At 40.2% G+C, this 21,555-nt stretch overlaps 1 protein-coding gene across 1 annotated transcript in view; it reads right to left on the bottom strand.

The window, feature by feature from the left end:
- The window catches only part of LOC149287545 (thrombospondin-type laminin G domain and EAR repeat-containing protein-like), a 59,037-nt gene that overhangs the window by 17,385 nt on the left and 20,097 nt on the right, over positions 1-21,555 (bottom strand). The window contains exons 3-7 of the mRNA XM_089492754.1: positions 17,810-18,048; positions 16,705-16,795; positions 11,220-11,379; positions 9,771-9,902; positions 8,975-9,207 (exon numbers count right to left, since the gene is read on the bottom strand). Of these exons, the coding sequence (XP_089348880.1) occupies positions 8,975-9,207; positions 9,771-9,902; positions 11,220-11,379; positions 16,705-16,795; positions 17,810-18,048 (855 nt within the window). The remainder of the gene's footprint in view (positions 1-8,974; positions 9,208-9,770; positions 9,903-11,219; positions 11,380-16,704; positions 16,796-17,809; positions 18,049-21,555) is intronic.

Raw genomic sequence — 21,555 nt, forward strand, 5'->3', positions numbered from 1 at the left:
TTTTGTAATTGTGACGGTATAGCAGCTTGCCGCAAATACCTAGAACAGGAGAACCTAGGAATGGAACCCATAACACAACTAATACATTTTATCCTCAACCACAACTACTTCACATTTGGACAGGACTTTTATCTCCAAAAAATGGGGACTGCAATGGGCACACGGATGGCACCACAATATGCCAATTTATTCATGGCCAAACTGGAGGAGGACTACATCTCCACCTGCCACAACAAACCACTGGTATATCTCCGCTACATCGATGATATACTAATCATCTGGACTGGTAGCGAAGAGGAAGTCCTCAGATTTCATGAAGGCTATAATGCCTTTCATCCCACTATAAACCTGAAACTGAGCTACTCCCGCACTAACATCCAGTTACTGGACACTACCATCTACATAAAGAACAAGTCCATTCAGACTTCACTCTATCGCAAACCAACAGATAGACCAACCTATCTGAAACACAACAGCTTCCATCCCAGACATACCAAAAACTCAACCATATAGAGTCAAGCTATTCGATATAACCGCATCTGTTCGGATCCTATGGACAGAGATAAACACCTCCAGAATCTCAGGGAGGAATTCATCAACCATGAGTACAGTATAAAAATCACAGACTTCCAAATACAGAAAGCTATCAATATCCCCAGGGAAAACCGTCTGAGATACCGGCAGCCACAAAAAAGAGATCGAGTACCATTAGTGGTCACCTATAATCCACAAATGGAAGCCCTGCGCAAGATCTCAAAGGAACTACAAGAAATCTTGCACACTGATGAAAGACTTCGGACAGTATTCCCACATTCCCCACTGCTCTCATTCAAACAGGCTCCCAATCTCAAACAATGTATAGCGAGGAGCACCCTTCACAGGCAAATAGCAAATGGTACCTCTCCCTGCCAACAAAAGAGATGCGAAACCTGTGCACTCATCCTTCCCACAGATGAAATACAGATCCCAGGCTCACACTTACACCACAAAAGAAATGGCTGCTTTACGTGCAAATCATCTAACGTGGTGTACCTCATCATGTGTGCTAGATGCCCAACAGCGATGTACGTGGGGGAAACAGGCCAAGCATTACACAAACGGTTTAATTCCCACAGACATACCATCAAACAGAAAAAAATAGATACACCTGTTGGAGAACACTTCTGTCAGCCTGGACACAGCATTCAGGATGTGAAGCTGTCAGTACTGATGGGATTGTTCTGCACCCAGAGGGAAAGAAAAATATGGGAGATCAAACTAATATACCGTTTTAATACCCTACTAACTGGCCTCAACAGAGACAGAGAATTCATCTCCCATTATAACATTACAAACCATTAATCCTCTCACAATTTGAATTAACTATAAACAACTTATTCCTGGGAACATATGACACCTTCATGGATCTGGCATATGTCAAATGGTTTTATGGCCCCTCTAACCAGGGAGTAAACTGACCAAGGATGCTTTGATTGAATCATATCTGTCCATTGGATCTCTGCTAGCTAATTTACTGCTGAACAAATTCCCCAATACCTCTGTGTTTATCTAAAGTCTTTGTTAATGTGTGAATTGTGCTTTTATATTTAGAAAAGTCTGTGTTAGCTTCATTAATGCCTGAGGAAGGGACCTAACAACTTGGTCTCGAAAGCTCGCAATTAAACTCTCAGTTAGCCAATAAATGGTATCATTTTAACTATAGTTTTCTCCTGTCTTTTGTAATAGTTATCTATGAGGCCCCAAATTCTTAAAGGTGGAATAGCTGCCCATTCGTCATAGCAAAATGCCTCCAGGTCATGCAAAGTGTTTGGTCTAGGGCTGCAACTAACGATTATTTTCATAATGGATTAGTTGGCCAATTATTTTTTCGATCAATCGGATAAAAAAATTAATGTAAATTTTTCATTTATTTAAAATAATTTAATAAACAAACAGGATGTTAAAAACAAACAGCAGAATAATTTTTTTTATATAAAATTCATTTCTTGTTTTTATTTCCCAACCTGCCCCCCCAGTTGTGCACATTTGAGCCCAGGCTTGCCACACTGCCTCCCAGATATGCCACTCCACCCTCCCACATATGCCTTATCCCCCTGATACGCCACTCTGTCCTCCCCACATATGCCTTATATTCCCTATAAGCCTTATACGCCCAGATATGCCACTCCGCCCTCCCCACATATGCCTCATATCCCCACATATGCCTTATACCCCCTGATATGCCTTATACCCCCTAGTATGCCACTGTGCCCCCTGGTATGCATTATACCCCAGTAGCCTTATACCCCCAGATATGCCATAGTGCCCTCATGGATTCACAGACTCGTTCACATCACACTGACACAATACTTTTATAAATAAATACAGGATTCATCTTCACTGCTCCCCAGGATTTAGATTCCCCCTTTACATCTAACTGCACCTTAATTTAACTTTATTAAATTAATTACCGTATTTGCTCGATTATAAGACAAGGTTTTTTCCAGAGCAAATGCTCTGAAAAATACCCCTCGTCTTATAATCAGGGTTGTCTTATAATCAGACCTCAACTAGGTCTGACTATGAGACTAAGATCCAGATCCCCCGCAGCGTTACAGGGGACCTGGATCCTCCTGTCTCCCCCACACACACACAACTTTGCGATTCGCCGGCTGTCAGATATCAGAGTTCCCCGTGATCTCTGACAGCCGGGGAAGGTCTGCGCGATGGACGCAGACTACCCCCCAGCCGCTAACCGCACCTCCTCCCAGGTGCAGGGGAAGTTGTCTACGCGAATCGCGTAGAGCTCTACATGCTGCCCGGACTATGCACCGGGGACTCAGAAGCTCCGGTAAGTTTGGAGGAGGGAGGGAGTGTTAAATGGGGCATAGGGCATTTCTGTAGGCAGAGTGCTGTGTGAAATGCCTTTTAACCCCCTTAATGCCACTCTGCCTCCAGAAATCCCTTTTAACCCTCTATACGCCACTCTGCCTCCTGAAATGTCTCATACCTCCCTATATTCCACTCTGCCCCATAATATGCCTTTTAACCCCCTAAATGCCAGAGTGGCATATAGGGGTATAAGGCAATTCTGGAGGCAGAGTGGCACATAGGGGGTCAAAAGGCATATCATGGGGCACAGTGGCATTTAGAGGGTTAAAAGGCATATCATGGAGCACATTGGCATATAGGGGGTATAAGGCATTTCTGAGGCAGAGTGGCAAGCCAGGGAGCAGATGTGCATAACTAGGGGGGGGGGGGTCAAGTTGAAAAAAAAGGAAGTAAGAACAAAATATTTTTCTCAATCATAGCATGAATTAACATTTACTGGTAAAACTTTTTTCCTATAGGGTCATCTTATATTCAGGCTTTTTCTTTTTTTATAAATTAATATTCAGATTTTGGGGGGTCGTCTCATAATCAGGGTCGTCTTATAATTGAGCAAATACGGTAAATTAACTGTCAGTCCTCAGCATTAAATTAACCCTAAAGACCCCATTAACCACAACTGCCCCTAAATTAACCCTAAACACCCCATCAACCACAACTGACCCTAAATTAACCCTAAACACCCCATCAACCACAACTGCCCCTAAATTAACCCTAAACACCCAATCAACCACAACTGCCCCTATGCTGACATCTGTATATATGTCTGTGCTTAGTATATATAAAGTTGGTTCCTTACACTGCCACCTGGTGGTGAACTTTGGCCATGTTTTTGTCAACTTCCTGTTCCAGGTTATTCCACTGTAAGCAAGTCTGAGGAGAAGTAACAGTTATGAGCTCTCCCTTTTTCTTACACACAAGCCTTGGAAATATAAGTCTGTAAGTCATTGTTTTAAATGTATTAGTATATACTTTCACTGATTTAAGTACTGTTTCATGTTGGTATATATTATTTTCATGTCAGTAAGGTGATATGAGCTTGGCTAGCTAGGCCTTTGTTTTCTGTCAGTTGATATTTGAATAGTCATATATGCCTGTCACTTGTATGCATTGTAGTTTGAGAATGTGTACAAACAATGTTCTAATATATGTTCCTAATTCTGTATATTTAGCAGTTAAATAAGTGTTAAATAAGGGATGGGACCAATCTGCCCCTGACTGCAGGGAGGGACTAGGAGAAGGAAATGGGCAGGTCAATCGGCAGTGACTGCAGGGAGGGACTGGTAAGTAGTAACTGCTGCTGTGAGTCACACTGAATGAAACAGATTATAAAACGAGGGGTATTTTTCAGAGCATTTGATCTGAAAAACTCTCATTTTATAATCAATAAAAATCGATTCAACTAATTGATAATGAAATTTGTTGGCAACGATTTTCATTATCGATTATTAATGATTTTTATCGATTAGTTGTTGCAGCCCTACTTTGGTTTTGCATGAACCGCACGTTTGAGATCTCCCCAGAGTTTGAGCACAAGTGTAAGTAAGGGTAGTCCATACAAAGACCCTTTCATATTACATGAGAAATATCACCATACCGCCCAACTTAAGTTTATGGAATAAACCTGCAAATTATACTAGACCTTAGTCAGCAATTTCCTATCAGTCTCTCTTGTTCTGTCTCACTTGGTCTTCTTTAAAAGCACAATGGTTCATTTGAGTCTACAATTGAATGTAACAAATGTAGAGCTGTGTACATCAAAGGAACTCTTGGCAAGAATAAAGAAGATTTGTGAAAGGTTGATATTTATGCATTAATGTTTTTATTTCCAACCTTAATTACTATGTTACTATGTTACCATCTAATTAAGCTTAACATTTTTCTCTACAATTACCACCCTCCTTCATAAGAAGGAAAAAATCCTTTTATCTCAACTGAATAAGTTTAAAGAGGAAAATATGTATCCTGAAATCTTGTAAGAAGATTCATTGATAGTGTTACTGAGTAATTATATAAGGAAGAAGATGAGTTGATAAAATACACATTAAATATATCATTAATGTGTTGCTTGTAGAACTAGCCTCTGGCAGAAGTTTTGCTATATAACTGCATTACAAGTATGAATGAGGACTTGATTACTTATTATCAGTGTCCACTGCAGCTCCTGTGGTGCATGGGGCTCCACAGTCATTGGGAACTACCAAAGACTTCTGGAGCTCAAACGGCTATTTTGAACCCAGAACTAATGACATATGTTGCTGATGTCGTCTGTAATGATTAAATACCAGGCAAGGTGTTATCACTGACACAATGTGTTTATCACCTCATAACCACACAAAAGTACCAATTTCACATCTATATAATAACATGTTACAAGACAGATCCATTTAATCCAAAACAGGATATATACAAGGAAACAGGTTTTTTTTATGAGAGGGGGGCAACATTTTATGTTACACCACGTTTCCAGAGTGATCTTAACCTGTCACCTGTCAAAAATTGATAAAGTTATTCATCTTCATGAAAATCTAGCAATACATACAATGTGAATGACTTGTATGAAACAAGAAGGTCCCAAAGAAGAGAAATGTGTTATTGTTTATGAGAGGGCTGCAGTGCAAGGTTGAATTTATATTTATTTTAATGAGAACATCTTCTCTCTCATGCATCCACTAGCCTGATCGAAATGTGTGGCAGGTCACATAAAAAATCACTATGACATGTGCTTATTCTGTTTCCAACAGGTCCAGTGTCATATTAAAGCTACCTGCGTCTGCCTTTCTGTCACTTGTCACAAATCCTATATTTTCTTCATTCTGAAATTACCTATATTTATATAGGCTACAGGGTTTACAAATAAATCCGTATTAGAAACCCACTTCATATATATATATATATATATATATATATATATCTTGAAGATGTAATCTTAAATCTTGGAAGTTAGAGTTCTACTGTATTGCATTTTGCAGTTTTTGTAAGGAAAGTATTACTTACATATTAAGTAAAGGAAACTGTTAAAATTGGGTAATCTATATCTATATCTGTGGTGATTACTCTAAATTTAGCTCTTTCTTTTGCTTGAATTTTGCCTAAATAAATATTATTTTCAGTTTGACAGTTTACAAATGTGATATATTCTGTATTCTCTATGAGCATGAGGAAATCCACTCCCCATCTTAGAGAAAGAAAGCCAGTAACACAGCTGTTTTTATAGAAAGTTTCAATATATTCATAGCATGTCCTTGCTTGTACTTCATACAGCCTGGGGTGCTACATAATCACACCAAAATCTTTTCCTCAGTTTTTTACTCTCTGTTCAAACAGCATAAAACAAACAGTATAGCAGCTATTCTGTTCTACCATAATATTTGTCAAAAATAGGTTTCCTAGAAAAGATAAGGGGACAGCTGCAAAATATTATAAAGCAACATACTTATTAATGAATGTTGACTTACCCATTACACGTGGCTGTTTTCCAAAATCAATTATCTGTATCTGAGACTAGATGTCGAAAAAACCACCTGAGAGTTGGTCCATTTGTCATTTATAAGCACAAATTCATGGTCTGGATAATTTAATGCACGGCACAGAAACTCCAACTTACCAAGGCTTTTTTTTATTCCATTTGAAGCTATGCTATCTACTTCTAGATGCAATTTGTCTTTCAAATCACAATCAGCTTGGAAGAGGTTATATCTTTAAATGTACAATCTACAAATTATGGCCAAGCCAGTGTTGACAGGAGCCATGCCTAGCCCAGCACTCGCCAGTACTCGTACAGACCTTCCTCGTGTTACCTTAAGTTACATCAAAGACCTTGTGTGCAACCTCATAATATAGGGCAGGGGTGTCCAAGTTTTTTCTGCAGTGGGCCACTTCATCAGAATTGTATACGTGCGAGGGCCGCACTCATTTTTCACTGAGAGAAAATATGGCCTTTAATAAGATATGCAGATTAAAATAAAGTAAATGACACAAAACCTTTACTTTTCCCTCACTGATTTCTGGGCCTACAAATTCAGGATTCTGGATAAGTAAAAATAAAATAGTTCTATTTATTTTAGGGATGCACTAAAATGAAAATTCTGGACCAAAACTGAAAATTCAGGGTTCACTTAGCCGAAACTGAAAGTGACCCCCCACACACTTTTAATAAAAGTAAGTTACACACCAAAATTGTACAAAAAAATTATATATTATGTTAACAGCAATCTCAGGCATACCCAGATTCCAGCATGTACTGGTTGGCTGGGCATTGTATTTTTTGTCCAATTTTAGTGTGCAACCACACTTTTATTAAAAGTAACACACCACAATTGGACAAAAAAAATCAACAATATGACTTGGCATGATAGGAGTGTGATTGCTAACAGCAAACACACTCTTTTTATACCCAGGCAACCAGTGAATGCTGGAACCTAGGCATGATGGGACTGTGATTGCTGTTAGCAGATTGCTGTTAGCTGTTAGCAATCTCACTCCTATCATCCCAAGTCAGCCAATACATGCTGGTACAGGGTGGCTGTAACTGCAGACCCCATACTGCTTGCAGCATCAATACACAAGGGGGGCAGCTAGCCAGGTTTCAGCATGTACTGGCTGACTTGGCATGATAGGAGTGTGATTGCTAACAGCAATCATAGTCCCATCATGCCTAGGTTCCAGCACTTACACATCCATGCTATCACACACACACAAATTCATTCATTCACAGATTCATTCCCTCAATCAGACATACTCATTCACACAACCTCCCCCACCCCCTTACCTTCACTACAGCTCTCGATGCCGCTCACAAACTTTAGCGGGGGGTGCGGCCTCCCTCGTTCTCCCCACAGAGGAAGCATCACTGAAGCAGAGAATAGACCCTCCCACAAGTAAGCAGCAGGGCTCTTGTGATCCTGGCTGCCGATCTCACGCCGGCCGCACCTCGAGGGCCGCATGTTGGACGCCCCTGATATAGGGTATAGCTTGGCTAGTAACAACCAGTCAGCACTGGCTGACAGAAAGGATCCCCCACCTATTTCTTCCTTTGTTTTATATTTTGAAGGTAGTGATAAACTAGGTACAATGGGAAATTGGGTTGGTTGTAGTTTGTTTGGTTTGCTTTGTTTTTTGCTTTTTTTGCTTTCAGTATTGTCACAGCAGTGGATTTTGCCTTGCAAGCCTGGTATTAAGATGAATGAAAGAAGAAGAATGGGAAGTCCAGATGTGCCTAATGGGTTGTGTAAGGCTTTGGAACTGTGGAAGTCATTACTTGCTCACAGCATAAGCTGTGGCTGGCATGTCATTTATATTAATATGTGTTGAGTGTATGTGAGTTTAACCTGCCTTGCAGCAAGTTTTTAATCTGAATATCATTGACATACGAGAAAAGATAGTTGTAAAGGCCTACTGCCTACTAGTCAGATGAATATACTTAAACGTATTTTCCAACTTATTTATATTTTAATGTATCATAGATATTCTACTGGCATCCAGCAGATGGAATCTAAATTGCAGAGGTTATCACATACCTCACCACCTGTGTAAAACACTTAAATGCCTTTCTCTATTTTAAAGTGTGTGGTCAGAATAAACAAACAATGGTACTATTATATGAAAACTGTTATCAATAAACCTATTTGCACAGTAGGTGTAGTGCAGACCTAGACTAGTCTAGTTGTTTGTCCCACTCTGGTGGTGGCTTACTCTTAGATAACATACATGTACTCGCACATCATTCAATTGTATTACACACCATGGCGTATTATTTAGTTTTATGATAACATAGCTAGTATCATAGTAGTTAACTATATGAAAATTCGACAAAATTTACAATTGGTTCACATTGTTATAGCAATATATAGGCTTCTTTCTATATATCACAGGGGGGGTTTCATGTAGTTTTAGTTAAATTTAGCAACTTTCAGATGAGGAAAAAGGGCGAGGCAGTTATCATGCAAGCACAAAAAACCTCAGCTAAATTTGGTCAGTCAAGTTAACACTTAGTAATTAATAGTCCCCTCAATTATTAATGTCAAAGGTGGCTATGACAGATAAATAAATAAAAATTACATGATATGTATGCTGGCAATATTGTTAGATACAGTGTGATTTTTACCCTTTTTCCTATTGTAAAGTGTTTCCAGGCTTGGGCTTCGTTGGTGATGAAGTACTGATGAACTTTAAACTTTCCATCAATCCATCTGTAAAGAACTGATCCAGGCTGATTATTCCTGTTGGCCATCACAGCAAAATGGCCCATGTTTGGGATCAAGAAGATTTCCAGTCCCATAGTCTCAGAGTCAGTGGCCAAATTCTGATATTCCTCCACATAGTCCAGCCTGTCCTTTCCTTGACCATACAAACACATACACATTACATCTGTAAGATCATGCTTTTGTATTCAACTTAGATCATCATATTTTTCCACATTTGCTATCTCAGAAATATATTTTCACGTTTTGCATTCTATCGGTGCAGAATATTATTCTTCGCTATCCATTATATAACAATCCTGTGCTATATATGCTCTTTTATTTTCATTCTCGTACAACCTTAAGTGAATCTCATGCTGTATGTAGCAAGACTTAATTTATCTGTATGTTAATTTTCTATTGGGTAATTACATTTTTTAGTTTCCCTAAGCAGTTCAAAAGGTGTACAGAAATTCAGTTTAGGAAAATGTGAGGTAAATCATTTATAATCACCAATATTGTCTTCTATTAACCAAGACAATTTGCTTTATTGGTTAGCAGTCAGACCTTTTCTGTTTATCTTAACAAATTACTTGTTTTGGTTAACTGATTCACACTATGTCTCAGTGCAAATGCATAGTTTTGCAGCAATATGTTGCTACAATAACATCAAGACACATCAATTTATATCTGTAAAAAAACGTTTTCTTTCTTTCTTACGTTGAAGCACTGGGATCCACTTGACCCCATTACAGATGAAGAGACCTTTGAGGGATGTATCTATCCAAAACTGAGACATTTCACTGTCTGTGCAAGGAGGATGTAGGCCCAAATGTACCTTCATTTCAGCTTCTAAACATAATGAAAAATGAGTACTGTTAGGTCAAGCAGGTTAAGGACAATGGTTAATAGAGTCCTATTTTCAAGTTGTTTTTTTTTGGCAAAGCCAAACTGGCAACTTAAGGCCAGCAGCCACCTGATGATTTAAGTGCAGCCAGCTGCTGGATATGCACAGATGCATGCTTAAGTTTTATATCCAGCTTATGTCCAGCTTCTGGTCGCACACTGCCAGGTAACCACCCCAGCCCTCCTTATTGGAGTACATTTTGCATGTGCATTTTACTGCATACAAATCTGTGCAGGCATTTAGTTATTGGAGTTAGAAAATAAGAATTTAACTCACTGACTCATAAATAAGAATAATTGACTAATGTATCTTCTCCTCCAGCTGCCTGCACTGAAAATAGGGAGCATACTTTATTATGCTTCTTGCACACACTCAGAAAAACTCATATTTTAGTTAGTGGAAGCTGAGCTCCCATTGAAATAAATCAGGGTAGCAGCAGCCAATCACATGCAGTCTGCATTTACAAACATTAGTGAAAAAAATGGGTCATTCCAAAAAGCTCAGTGAATTCAAGCATGGTACTGCCACCAAAGTCAGTTTGTGAAATGTCATTCCTTCTAGATATTCCACTGTAACCAGTATTATTGGAAAGTGGAGGCATTTAGGAACAGCAGGAACTCAGCCACGAAGCAGAAGACCACGTAAAGTCACAGAGCAGTGTCACTTAGTGCTGAGAAGCATGGTGCGTAAAAGTCGCCAATGCTGTGCTGATTCCATAGCTGAAGAGTTCCAAACTTCCACTGGCATTAATTTTAGCACAAAAACTATGTGGGGGGAGCTTATGGAATAAAATATACCAATCCCTCAGTTGTTATGTTAAAACTTCTCTAAAGTATATTTTCTTTTACAAATTCATTATATAATTTAAAGCAAGTGCAATTGTTTGTAATTAGAAATCCTAGAGATAAATAATTGTTTCTGGAAGATTTCCAGAAGTAATTCACTCTAATAGGTAGGGAAAGCATCATATGTGTGTGGAAGTTGGAAGCTAAGCTCACAAGGAAGGAGTTAGCTATACAACATGGTAGCTCTGAATAAGTGAAAACCTAATTGATAACGTTCTGAAACTGTTATATTTCAGTTCAAGAAAATTGCCTTATTCTGTTTTTTTTGTTTTTCTTTATTGTGTAGACACCCCAGCCCTTGTAACCAATAAAATAAATGCATGTATATATATTTCCACCCTTGAAATCTGTACTGTTAGCATTGTTAAATCTTTCTTACCAAAATTCAGAATTTATATTTTGAACTGTCCCACTGACCATATGGATACGTGAGATGTGGTCCAGCATTCTGCATTTTCAATGGTAGCGCCTTCAGCACCTCTGGAACTGACAGCTCTGCAAGCCTTGGTCTTGTGTTTGGACATATTGTGGACACTGCATCTGATCCTGGCAGGAGAACAAGCTGTCTCAACAGGCCCTAAAAATAGTAATACAATCATTCCATATAATGTAGAGGCATATCCTGCTATAAGGACCTTTACTTTAAGGACACTCAAGAATAAAGACATAGTTACAGTGCAACCATACTCCTGTTTATGTACGCTTGTTTCGCGAAAAAGGACACATAACAGCGTGATGTCAGCATGTTAGCTAGCGCTTTGTGCTGGAAATATCTGGATGATTACAGTGCAGTAGTACAAGTGAAAAAAGGTTGTGTTTCACTTTAAGTGCCTATTTGTTTTACATACATGTTCTGGAGCTATTGTGTACATTAATGCAGGGCATGTCTGTGTTCCAGTACAGCAGCCAAAAACAAGAGCTTGTTAAATCGTTATTTTAAATTTCAAATTTAAAAAAAGGTTTTGAAAGATATGGTCTCAATCTTACATTCTATCCCAATTTTATATCCACTACATTTTCCATTAATCCAAAACCGGTTCTCTGTTGAACATAGGAATAAAAAGGGAGCAGATTTTATATATTTAAACACATGTTGATCCACCTAGATAAAATAATAACTGAATATATTAAGTACTGCAAAATAATAAACAATTATCATTGTATTTATTGCCAATAACTAAATCGTTTAGCAGTACCATCAATTATTAATGGTGTAAAAATCTAATGTGTTAATAGCTGAATATTCTGTGTGTTTCAGTTATTTCATGTAAACTAACTTATAAAAACAGCTGAAAAATAGCCGTTCATTACCAGTCATATGTAAGTCCGTAAACGGCACAATTTTGTGTAAGATTCATGTAGCGTTTTTTGCTATTGTGTTATATATACCGTATTTGCTCGATTATAAGACGACCCTGATTATAAGACGACCCCCCAAAATCTGAATATTAAAGAAAGAAAAAGCCTGATTATAAGATGACCCTATAGGAAAAAAGTTTTACCAGTAAATATTAATTAATATAAACAATTTTTTGGACGCTTACATACCCAGACACTAATATACCCTCCCAGACACTTATCTACCCCACCCAGACACTTAACTACCCACTCTGACACTTACCTACCCACTCTGTGTGACCCCGCTAGGCCCCGCCTCCTCCAGAAAATTGAAGAGGTCTACTGGATCCGCTCTGGGATGGCACAGTGCCGCTGGGTCCCGGACCTGCTTCTGGAGCAATCTCCCCAACCGGCTCTGCGTCCCCGCAGTGGGCGGGCTATCCCGGGAGAAGGAAGGTACGCGCGTATGCAACCTCGGCTGCTGCCGGCACTTTCGCCGGCGCTCGGTGATAGACGCCGGCAGCTGAGGTTGCCATACAGGAGGATCCAGGTCCCCTGCAGCGATGCGGGGGATCTGGATCTTAGTCTAATAGCCAGACCTCATTTGAGGTCTGATTAGAAGACGACCCCGATTACAAGACGAGGGGTATTTTTCAGAGCATTTGCTCTGAAAAAAACCTTGTCTTATAATCGAGCAAATACGGTACTATTACAATGCATGCTAATAAACAGAAAAGGTGTTCTTTAGAATACCACCAAAAAGCATAAAGCCGCCCAGTATTTCAAATATTTTTAGGAGTTTTGTTGGCAAGCTTGTGTCAAATTAAGGGGCAGACTGACCCATAGGCCACTCTGGCACGGACTGGGAGCCCACAAAATTCAAAGGCCCGTCTGCTAGTGGTGTAGTCAGGGGGCGGTCTGCCTAGGGTGTGTGCCCCTCCAAAGGGGACTGTACTGCCTGCCACTCGAGGACCAAGGCAGGTTGAGGAGATCATGGATATCGCCCTAACAGTCCCAAAATCAATGGAGCGCTAAGCACTGAAGCTGTTCCCACCGAACAGAAGGCAGAACAAGAAGAGAAGATAGCAGTAGAAGGAATAAGAAAGAGAAGCTGCAGGAAAGGAGACAGGGACATGGAAAAGGCAAAAAGCCATTGTGAGAGTGTGAGAAAGCATAAGTGTATACGTTTATATGTGAGAGTGTGATGGGAGTTATGGTGTACCACCATCAGTGGCTGTCTCAGTATATAGAGATGTGAGTTATACTGTATAAGAATCAATGTCTGGCTCAGTATATTGTCATGGGAGTAATAATGTACCACGGTCAATGTCTTGCTCAGTATGTAGTGTTGGGAGTTGGCTGTATTACGCTCTGTGTTTGGGAGTTATGCTGTACCACCGTGAATTTCTGGCCTATTATATAGTAATGGGAGTTATGCTGTACCACCTACTGTCATTGTCTGGTTCAGTATATTGTGATGGGAGTTATGCTGTACCACTGTCTGTGTCTGCCTCAGTATATTATACCGTATTTGCTCGATTATAAGACGAGGTTTTTTTCAGAGCAAATGCTCTGAAAAATACCCCTCGTCTTCTAATCGGGGTCGTCTTCTAATCAGACCTCAAATAGAGTCTGATTAGGAGACTAAGATCCAGATCCCCCGCACCGCTGCAGGGGACCTGGATCCTCCTGTCTCACCCCCCCCCCCATCATACACACACTTACCGGTGCTTCCTGCTGTATTGCCGGGGCAGCGGGTTGACGTCTACGCGATCCGCGTAGACAACGTCCGCTGCAGCCGGAAGGAGGTGTGGCTAGCAGCGGGGGTTGTCTGCGTCCGTCGCGCAAACCTTCCCCGACTGTCAGAGATCAGAGTTCCCCGCACCGGTGCGGGGAACTCTGATCTCTGACAGCCGGGGAAAGTATACGCGACGGACGGATACAAACCCCCGCTGCCAACTCCACCTCCTTCCGGCTGCAGCAGAAGGTGACGTCAACCCGCTGCCCCGGCTGGAAGCACCGGTAAGAGAGGGCTGAGAGGGGAGGGGAGAGTGTGTGTGTGTGTGTGTGTTAGTTAAATGGGGGTATAGGGGGTGTGTGTGTGTGTGTGTGTGTGTGTTAAATGGGGGCATAGGGCATTTCTGGAGTGGCGTTAAGGGGGCATTTAATAGAGCACTCTGCCTCCTGAAATGCCTTATACACCTATATGCCACTCTGCCCCATAATATGCATTTTAACCCCCTAAATGCCAGAGTGGCATATAGGGGTATAAGGCATTTCTGGAGGCAGAGTGCTCTATACAATGCCTTTTAACTCCCTTAATGCCACTCTGCCTCCTGAAATGCCTTATACCTCCCTATATGCCACTCTGCCCCATAATATGCATTTTAACCCCCTAAATGCCAGAATGGGATATAGGGGTATAAGGCATTTCTGGAGGCAGAGTGGCATATAGGGGTATAAGGCATTTCTGGAGGCAGAGTGGCACATAGGGGGTCAAAAGGCATACCATGGGGCACAGTGGCATATAGAGGGTTAAAAGGCATATCATGGGCCACAGTGCCATATTGGAGTGGCAAGCCTGGGGGCAGATGTGCGTAACTGGGGGACAGGTTGGAAAATACAAGAAATAAAAACAAAAAAAATATTTTTCTCAATCATAGCTTTTATTAAAAAAAATAGTTTACATGAATTAACATTTACTGGTAAAACTTTTTTCCTTTAGGGTCGTCTTATATTCAGGCTTTTTCTTTTTTTCCTAAGTTAATATTCAGATTTTGGGGGGTCGTCTTATAATCAGGGTCGTCTTATAATCGAGCAAATACGGTAATTGGAGGTATGCTGCACCACTATCTGTGTCTGGCTTAGAATATAGCTTAGTGTATTGTGATAGGAGTTATGCTGTACCGGTGTGTGTCTGGCTCAGTATATAGTGAACATGAATATAGCTTTGATGAAGTCATTGATCAATTTGCAGAAATGTAAGCTTTAAGGGAGAGGATGTAAATCCCTTTGCCTTGGCAGAATAGACTAAGTAGTCACTTTGGACCTGTGTTTTTGGTTTCTTTTGTTATGATAGAACACAGTATTATCTGTTCAAAAAATGTTATTTATTTAAACTTATTTTTTTATTAAGTAAATTTTTCATCTTAAAGTGTGTTGGGGTGCCACATATAGGATCCATCCAAGTGCCAAATACTCTAGGTATGCCCCTGCCGTCTGCCTCTGTGCAGAGCTATTTTTTTCCTTTAAAATGTCAGCCCCCCAGGCTGAGGAGCCATCCAAAGACTATTACACCTATCTCGTGGTTAACTTTTATTAAATGGACCTGCTGCGGCCGATTAAATAGACTTCCCTGAGTCTCCTGTGCTCAGGAAAATGTAAACTTTAATGCACATGCCTGCACGCTTTTATGCAGCATGTGGAAGTTAGGGAGTCAAAACATTAGCCAGGCCAATATATTGTTCTTCTCCTGTACATTTTATAATAAATTATGTTTATAATAGTTGGTGATTTCATATTTGGTAAAAGACCTACTTTGTGTCAAAATCTTAGTACGCTTTCAATCAGCCTTTGCACTACCTTGTTTTAGTTCTTGCTTACAATGATAGTAAATATATTAACTTTTATATTTTTCAGATTTATTTATATATTTATGTATTTAAGGTTATTTTTACAATATTGTTCTATTTTTCCATTTCTGGCCATTTTATTTAGTATTATTATATCATATATACTTTATATATTTTAGTGATGTTGTGTGAAAACCACAAATTATTTTTACACTGTTTAAATGTTATCTCTCTTTGTTACTACTAATACTGCAAACATAGATATGTGGTGATGTAACCACAAAGGAGGGGCTTAACTAGGAAGGAGTGTGGGGCCCTGGATTATCTCATTCCACCCCTGGTCACATTAATACAAGCCTTCAATAATCAGGCCATGACTGAACATGATTAAAAAGTAGTTATGATAAACACTGAGAATTTAAAGATAATACGGGGGTATTTTTAATGTGATATTATGTGTTATATTTTGCAGACTAGAGGAAACAACACTTTTATTGGTTTGTTTGCTTGTGAACTTTATGTAAAACCATACAACTGAATATGTACTTTAATAACTTGTTTACTAAACTAACATATACCCCTAGAATGAGGTTGTTCCCTGATGGTATTTTATACACAAAAAAGTTAAATTGCAACAAAAGTAACATTATAGATGTAGAACTTGGCAGTTTGTAGCAAAACTGCTTATTGAACCCTCCTCTCTCCTCTCTTCTGTTAGTCAGTCTGCCAGAACCATTTAAATTTAACAAAAGAGGAGGCACAAAATAGTGCTACCAGTAGGTTCATGATATTTACTTTTTCACATTTACATTGAATAGGTTTAATTATACTGAACCAAAAAGAATTGGAAAAGCGATAGATCCACTTTAAGTGATCAAAGATTTTTCATTAATAAGCAACATTAACATTTTAAGGATTCATTACTAGTTCTTAAAAAAACCAGAATATAGTGTACTTAAGGATTAAAATTACTTTGTCGTTTTGCTACATACTGAGAAAAAGCCCTTCCGACGTCTTCTGCTTCCCACATATATTGAGGAACCACTGGTGTTTAATGATACAGGAAATGGTTTATCCAGGACTCTACACATAAATATAAATATCACATTACAGTAATAATTATTTGCATTCTTTATAACATAACATAATATCCCACAGTTTTATGCTGTGTGAGGGTAAAATGAACAACTGAATGGTAAGTCTGTCCCTGTACATTGCTATGTAGGGTTTCCCTTTAAGCTGTACTAATATAACTGATTGTAATTCTGTCTTTGCTGTAGATATACTGCAGTGCTTATTTTCAAACCAAAAAGGCATCAAGTCTCCTCACTCTCTGTCGTTAATTGTTCATATGACAAGGTATGTGTAAAGTTACTGAAGTCCTATGTAGACTACAGTTAGACTGTTATGTTCTTCAGCCCGGTAAGGTATCATGTCATAAAGCAGGCATACAGCTTCCTAAAAGCTGTACTGAGTACCATTAGTTTATATTTATTTTACTCCATTCCATAGATATAATCATAGTAAATCAATAATCACAATATGTTCTACAAGGACAGAACTCAGTTATGATATCTTAAATAATATAATTCTATAAATGCATCACCAGTACATTGGGTATTTAAAAGACAACAAACTGACAATCTACCTACAACCAAATAACACACAAAATGACACAATGATACACACACAAAATACCACATAGCTATTCTAATGATGACAGGTTATACATAAAGTGTTATAGGAGTGAAGAGCATTTTGAGGTACACACAATTTCATTACCTTCTTGCAGGCTCCTAATTCTGTATTTTATTTATATGTATATGACATAAGGCTACTGTAATATACTGTCCCATATAGTTGAAACCTTAATTAAAACAGGGTCTTAATAAGAATTTATTATAGTGTTTTTTAGTATTTTGTACTTCAGTGGTAAAATAATACCACTAGCCATGTGTAGTTTTTTTACATAGCATAGACATAACTAAGAACGTTAGCAAATCACAAAAATATATTCATTTTAAAGAGTAAAGAATTCTGCTGTGAGAAAAAAATATGCGATTTGGGATTATTACACACATCATGTCCTATACTTACATTTCAAGAGGAAGACTGCAATCAACTGTGAGAGACAGGGATCTCCCAGACACCGCTAGGACTAATGTATGCCAATGGTTATCAGCCAACAAAACGCCTCTGAATGTGGCTTTGGTCTGCAATCCATGAGAGAGGTCAGGGTTTGAGAACATAAAATGGAGCTTGTTTTCAGAGTATCTGATCCCAAGGAGAAGATGTTTATTACTTTCTGTGATCATGGTGAACAGGTACTCGTTTTTCTGTAAGACATCATAGTTTGGTGTTAGATACACACAACAAGTATCAATGTTTTATGCTCATAATAAATATTAGCTTGTAGCTATAGGTAATTAGGCATTATAATTATCTTACAAATATTTGCATATAAAAACTGTTCTAAGGTGGCAGGATAAAGAATCCTGTCTGAGGCAGTATTCCACATGAGTCATATACAGTATTATGTTTGTGTTTGCATGTACTTCTCTGCCCCATGATATGCATTTTAATCCTCTATATGCCACTCATCCTCCAGAAATGCCTTATACCCTCCTATATGCCACTGTGCTCCATGATATGCCTTTTAACCCCCTATATGCCACTCTGCCCCATGATATGCCTTTTAACCCCCTATATGCCAGAGTAGCATATAGGGGGTTAAAAGGCATATCATGGGGCAGAGTGGCATATAGGGGTTTAAAAGGCATTTCTGGAGGAATATATACCTATATGATTGCTAACAGCAATCACACTCCTATCCATTCCCAGGCAGCCAGTACATGCTGGAAACTGGGCATGATAGGAGTGTGATTACAGCCTCCCTATGCCATGCTACCCCCCCCCCTTACACATCCATGCTATCACACCCACACTCCTGGCTTCTGCTGTCAGGGGGTACGTCCATAGGAGACTGAAGGGGTTAAATAAAATGCGCCAACACCAATATTAATATAGCAAGCTGCGAACAGACCTCCATCCTAGGGACAACATCCTTAACCTCTTTATTTATTTTTTTGATGTTTCCATCAGCATGCACAGGGAACAAATTACTGCATTTAATTTTTCCCTTTTAGCGTCAGCATCAAATTGCCTTCCTATTTAACCACAACAACAAGTTCACAGAACCTTGAAATGGGTATAGTGTTTATTTGTTTTCATACGTAAAACCACCTACAGGTTAACAATCCGCCACCACATACACCCTGGACCTCGCAGGAGCTACAATTGCTTTTGCCTTTGGTGTGTGGATGTAACCACAAGCAGCGCCCTCTGCCGTATGCAGTATACTTCTCTATATGACAGCTCCCTCAACAACAAAACTTAGAGTTAAGTAAGTACTCTCTCTCTCTACGGAGTATTCACTTTTGCCTTCCTTTTCCTTTTCCAGAACCTACAACGTAATCACATACACAACATATAAGTTTTAATTGTTACATCCATAGTTCTTCCATTACAAACATAAACACATTAACTGTATCCAGGCCCGGACTGGGACAAAAAATAGGCCCGGGCATTTAAGCCTGAGCAGCCCATATTTATTTATTTATTTATTGTTAAAGCCCACCCTTCATGTACCATCTTTGCATTTAATCATTCACACAAATCATTAACACATTCATTAATGCAGTCTCACAAATCATTCAAGCAATTCATCCACACATGAATTCATTAATTGTCATACGCATTCACACAATTCATCCACACATTTATTCATTCATTCTCATACGCATTCACACTACCCCCTCTCATCATCTTATCTGCCCCTTCTCACTATGTTCCCCCTTTTCACTATGTAACCCCCTTCCCCACTTCTCAATATGTACCGCCTCTATCTATCCCCTCTCCCCCTTTCTCACTACCTAACCCCCCTCTGCCCCTTCTCACTGCAGCCCCTTCCCTCACCCTATTTACCTTGTTGCCAGAGCAAGCAGCAACTGCGACCGCGCCTGTGGCAGGGCAGGATTGACTTAGGGGCTGATGGAGCTGCAGCTCCAGGCTCCTACCTTAAAATAGGCCCAGTCAGGACCGGACTGACTGGGCCTATATGGCCGCATTAAGGCAGAGCCCCTTAAGCCCGCCGCAACTGCAACCGGGTCCGCCACTCTAAGGCAGAGCCGGCCTTAGGTGTTCTGGCGCCCTGTGCGGACTACTCCTCTGGTGCCCCCCCATCCCAAAAAAAGAAAGGAATAAAAACTTGTAACAAAACTCCCCTTTCTCACTATCTATCCCCCTGTATCACTATCTACCACCTCTGCCTCTTCTCACTGTTATCATTATATACTGAGGCAGAAATTGACGGTGGTACAGCATAACACCTACCACTATATACTGAGGCAGACAATGACGGTGGTACAGCATAACACCTATCACTATATACTGAGGCACACATTGACAGTGGTACAGCGTAATCCCTATCACTATACATTGAGCCAGACATTGACAATAGTGCAGCATAACCCCAATCACTATATACTACGCCAAACATTGTTGTGGTGTAGGCCTACCACTTCATTGTCTGGCTTAGTAGTAGGGATGCACCGAAACGAATTCTGGACTGAAACCGAAAATGCAGCATTTACCTGTCCGAAACCGAATATGACCTCCCCACACCATAAAAAAAACCCTTTTATTTAAAGTAAGTAACACACCAAAATAGGACAAAACAATTAAAAAACAATATTATATGTATATATATATGATTGTTAACAGCAATCACATTCCTATCATGCCAAGGCATACCCAGATTCCAGGATGTACTCGCAGACTTGGCATGATAGGAGTATGATTGCCCTATCTACCCCTTCTCACTCCCTTCTGCCCCATCTACCCCTATCTACCCCCTTTCCCCCGTCTCACGCCCTTCTCCCTATCTACCCCCTCCTAACTATCTACCCTCTCCCTCTTTGAAGTTCACTTACCTTTCAGGAGTCCTGCGGTGAGGGTGCAAGGCCTCTGCCTCCCAGCTCTGCCACTGTATGGAACAGTATAGAGTGATGGGAGTTATGATGTACTTTTAGAGCATAATTAGATCATGAAAAAGACATTGGAAATGGTACAGCATAACACCCATCACTCTCACACACTTACCAATCCACACCTATATACCAATCCACACCTATATACCAATCCACACCTATATACCAATCCACACGTTTATACCAATCCACACGTATATACCAATCCACACATATATACCAATCCACACATATATACCAATCCACACATATATACCAATCCACACATATATACCAATCCACACATATATACCAATCCACACATATACTAATCCACTCTCACTGAATATTTTCCTACCTTTCCTCTTTTCTCCTTACAGCTCCTTTTCCTCCTCTTCGCTCCTCTTCTTCAGTTCTTCTGTCTTCTCTGTCTTCTTCCGGTTCAGAGGGCACGGACAGCGGTGGGCGCGGCTTCAGTGTTGTGCGCCGGGGTCTAACAACAAACCCCGGCGCACAGCAGCTGTTGCCGCGCGGATCACAAGGGAGCGGTATCGGAGGTCTTTAGCAGACCTCCGATACCGCTCCCTTGCGAGCCTGCTCCTCCAGCGGCGGACATTACTGTCCGTCTCTGGAGGGGTGCCGCAAGGCGGCACCCGGTGCGGACCGCCCCCTAGAGTGTGACGCCCTGTGCGGTCGCACACCCCAAAGGCCGGTCCTGCTCTAAGGGGCCGGGAAGCCCCCACCAGGGCCGGCCTTAGGGGTTTGCGGTCGCACAGGGTTTAAATTAAAACATCGGGGGGTTTTTTCAACTTTATT

This window comes from Sceloporus occidentalis, unplaced genomic scaffold, assembly GCF_023333645.1.
Source record: "Sceloporus occidentalis isolate IW3139 unplaced genomic scaffold, rSceOcc1.0.p SCAF_59, whole genome shotgun sequence".
Taxonomy (NCBI): Eukaryota; Metazoa; Chordata; class Lepidosauria; order Squamata; family Phrynosomatidae; genus Sceloporus; species Sceloporus occidentalis.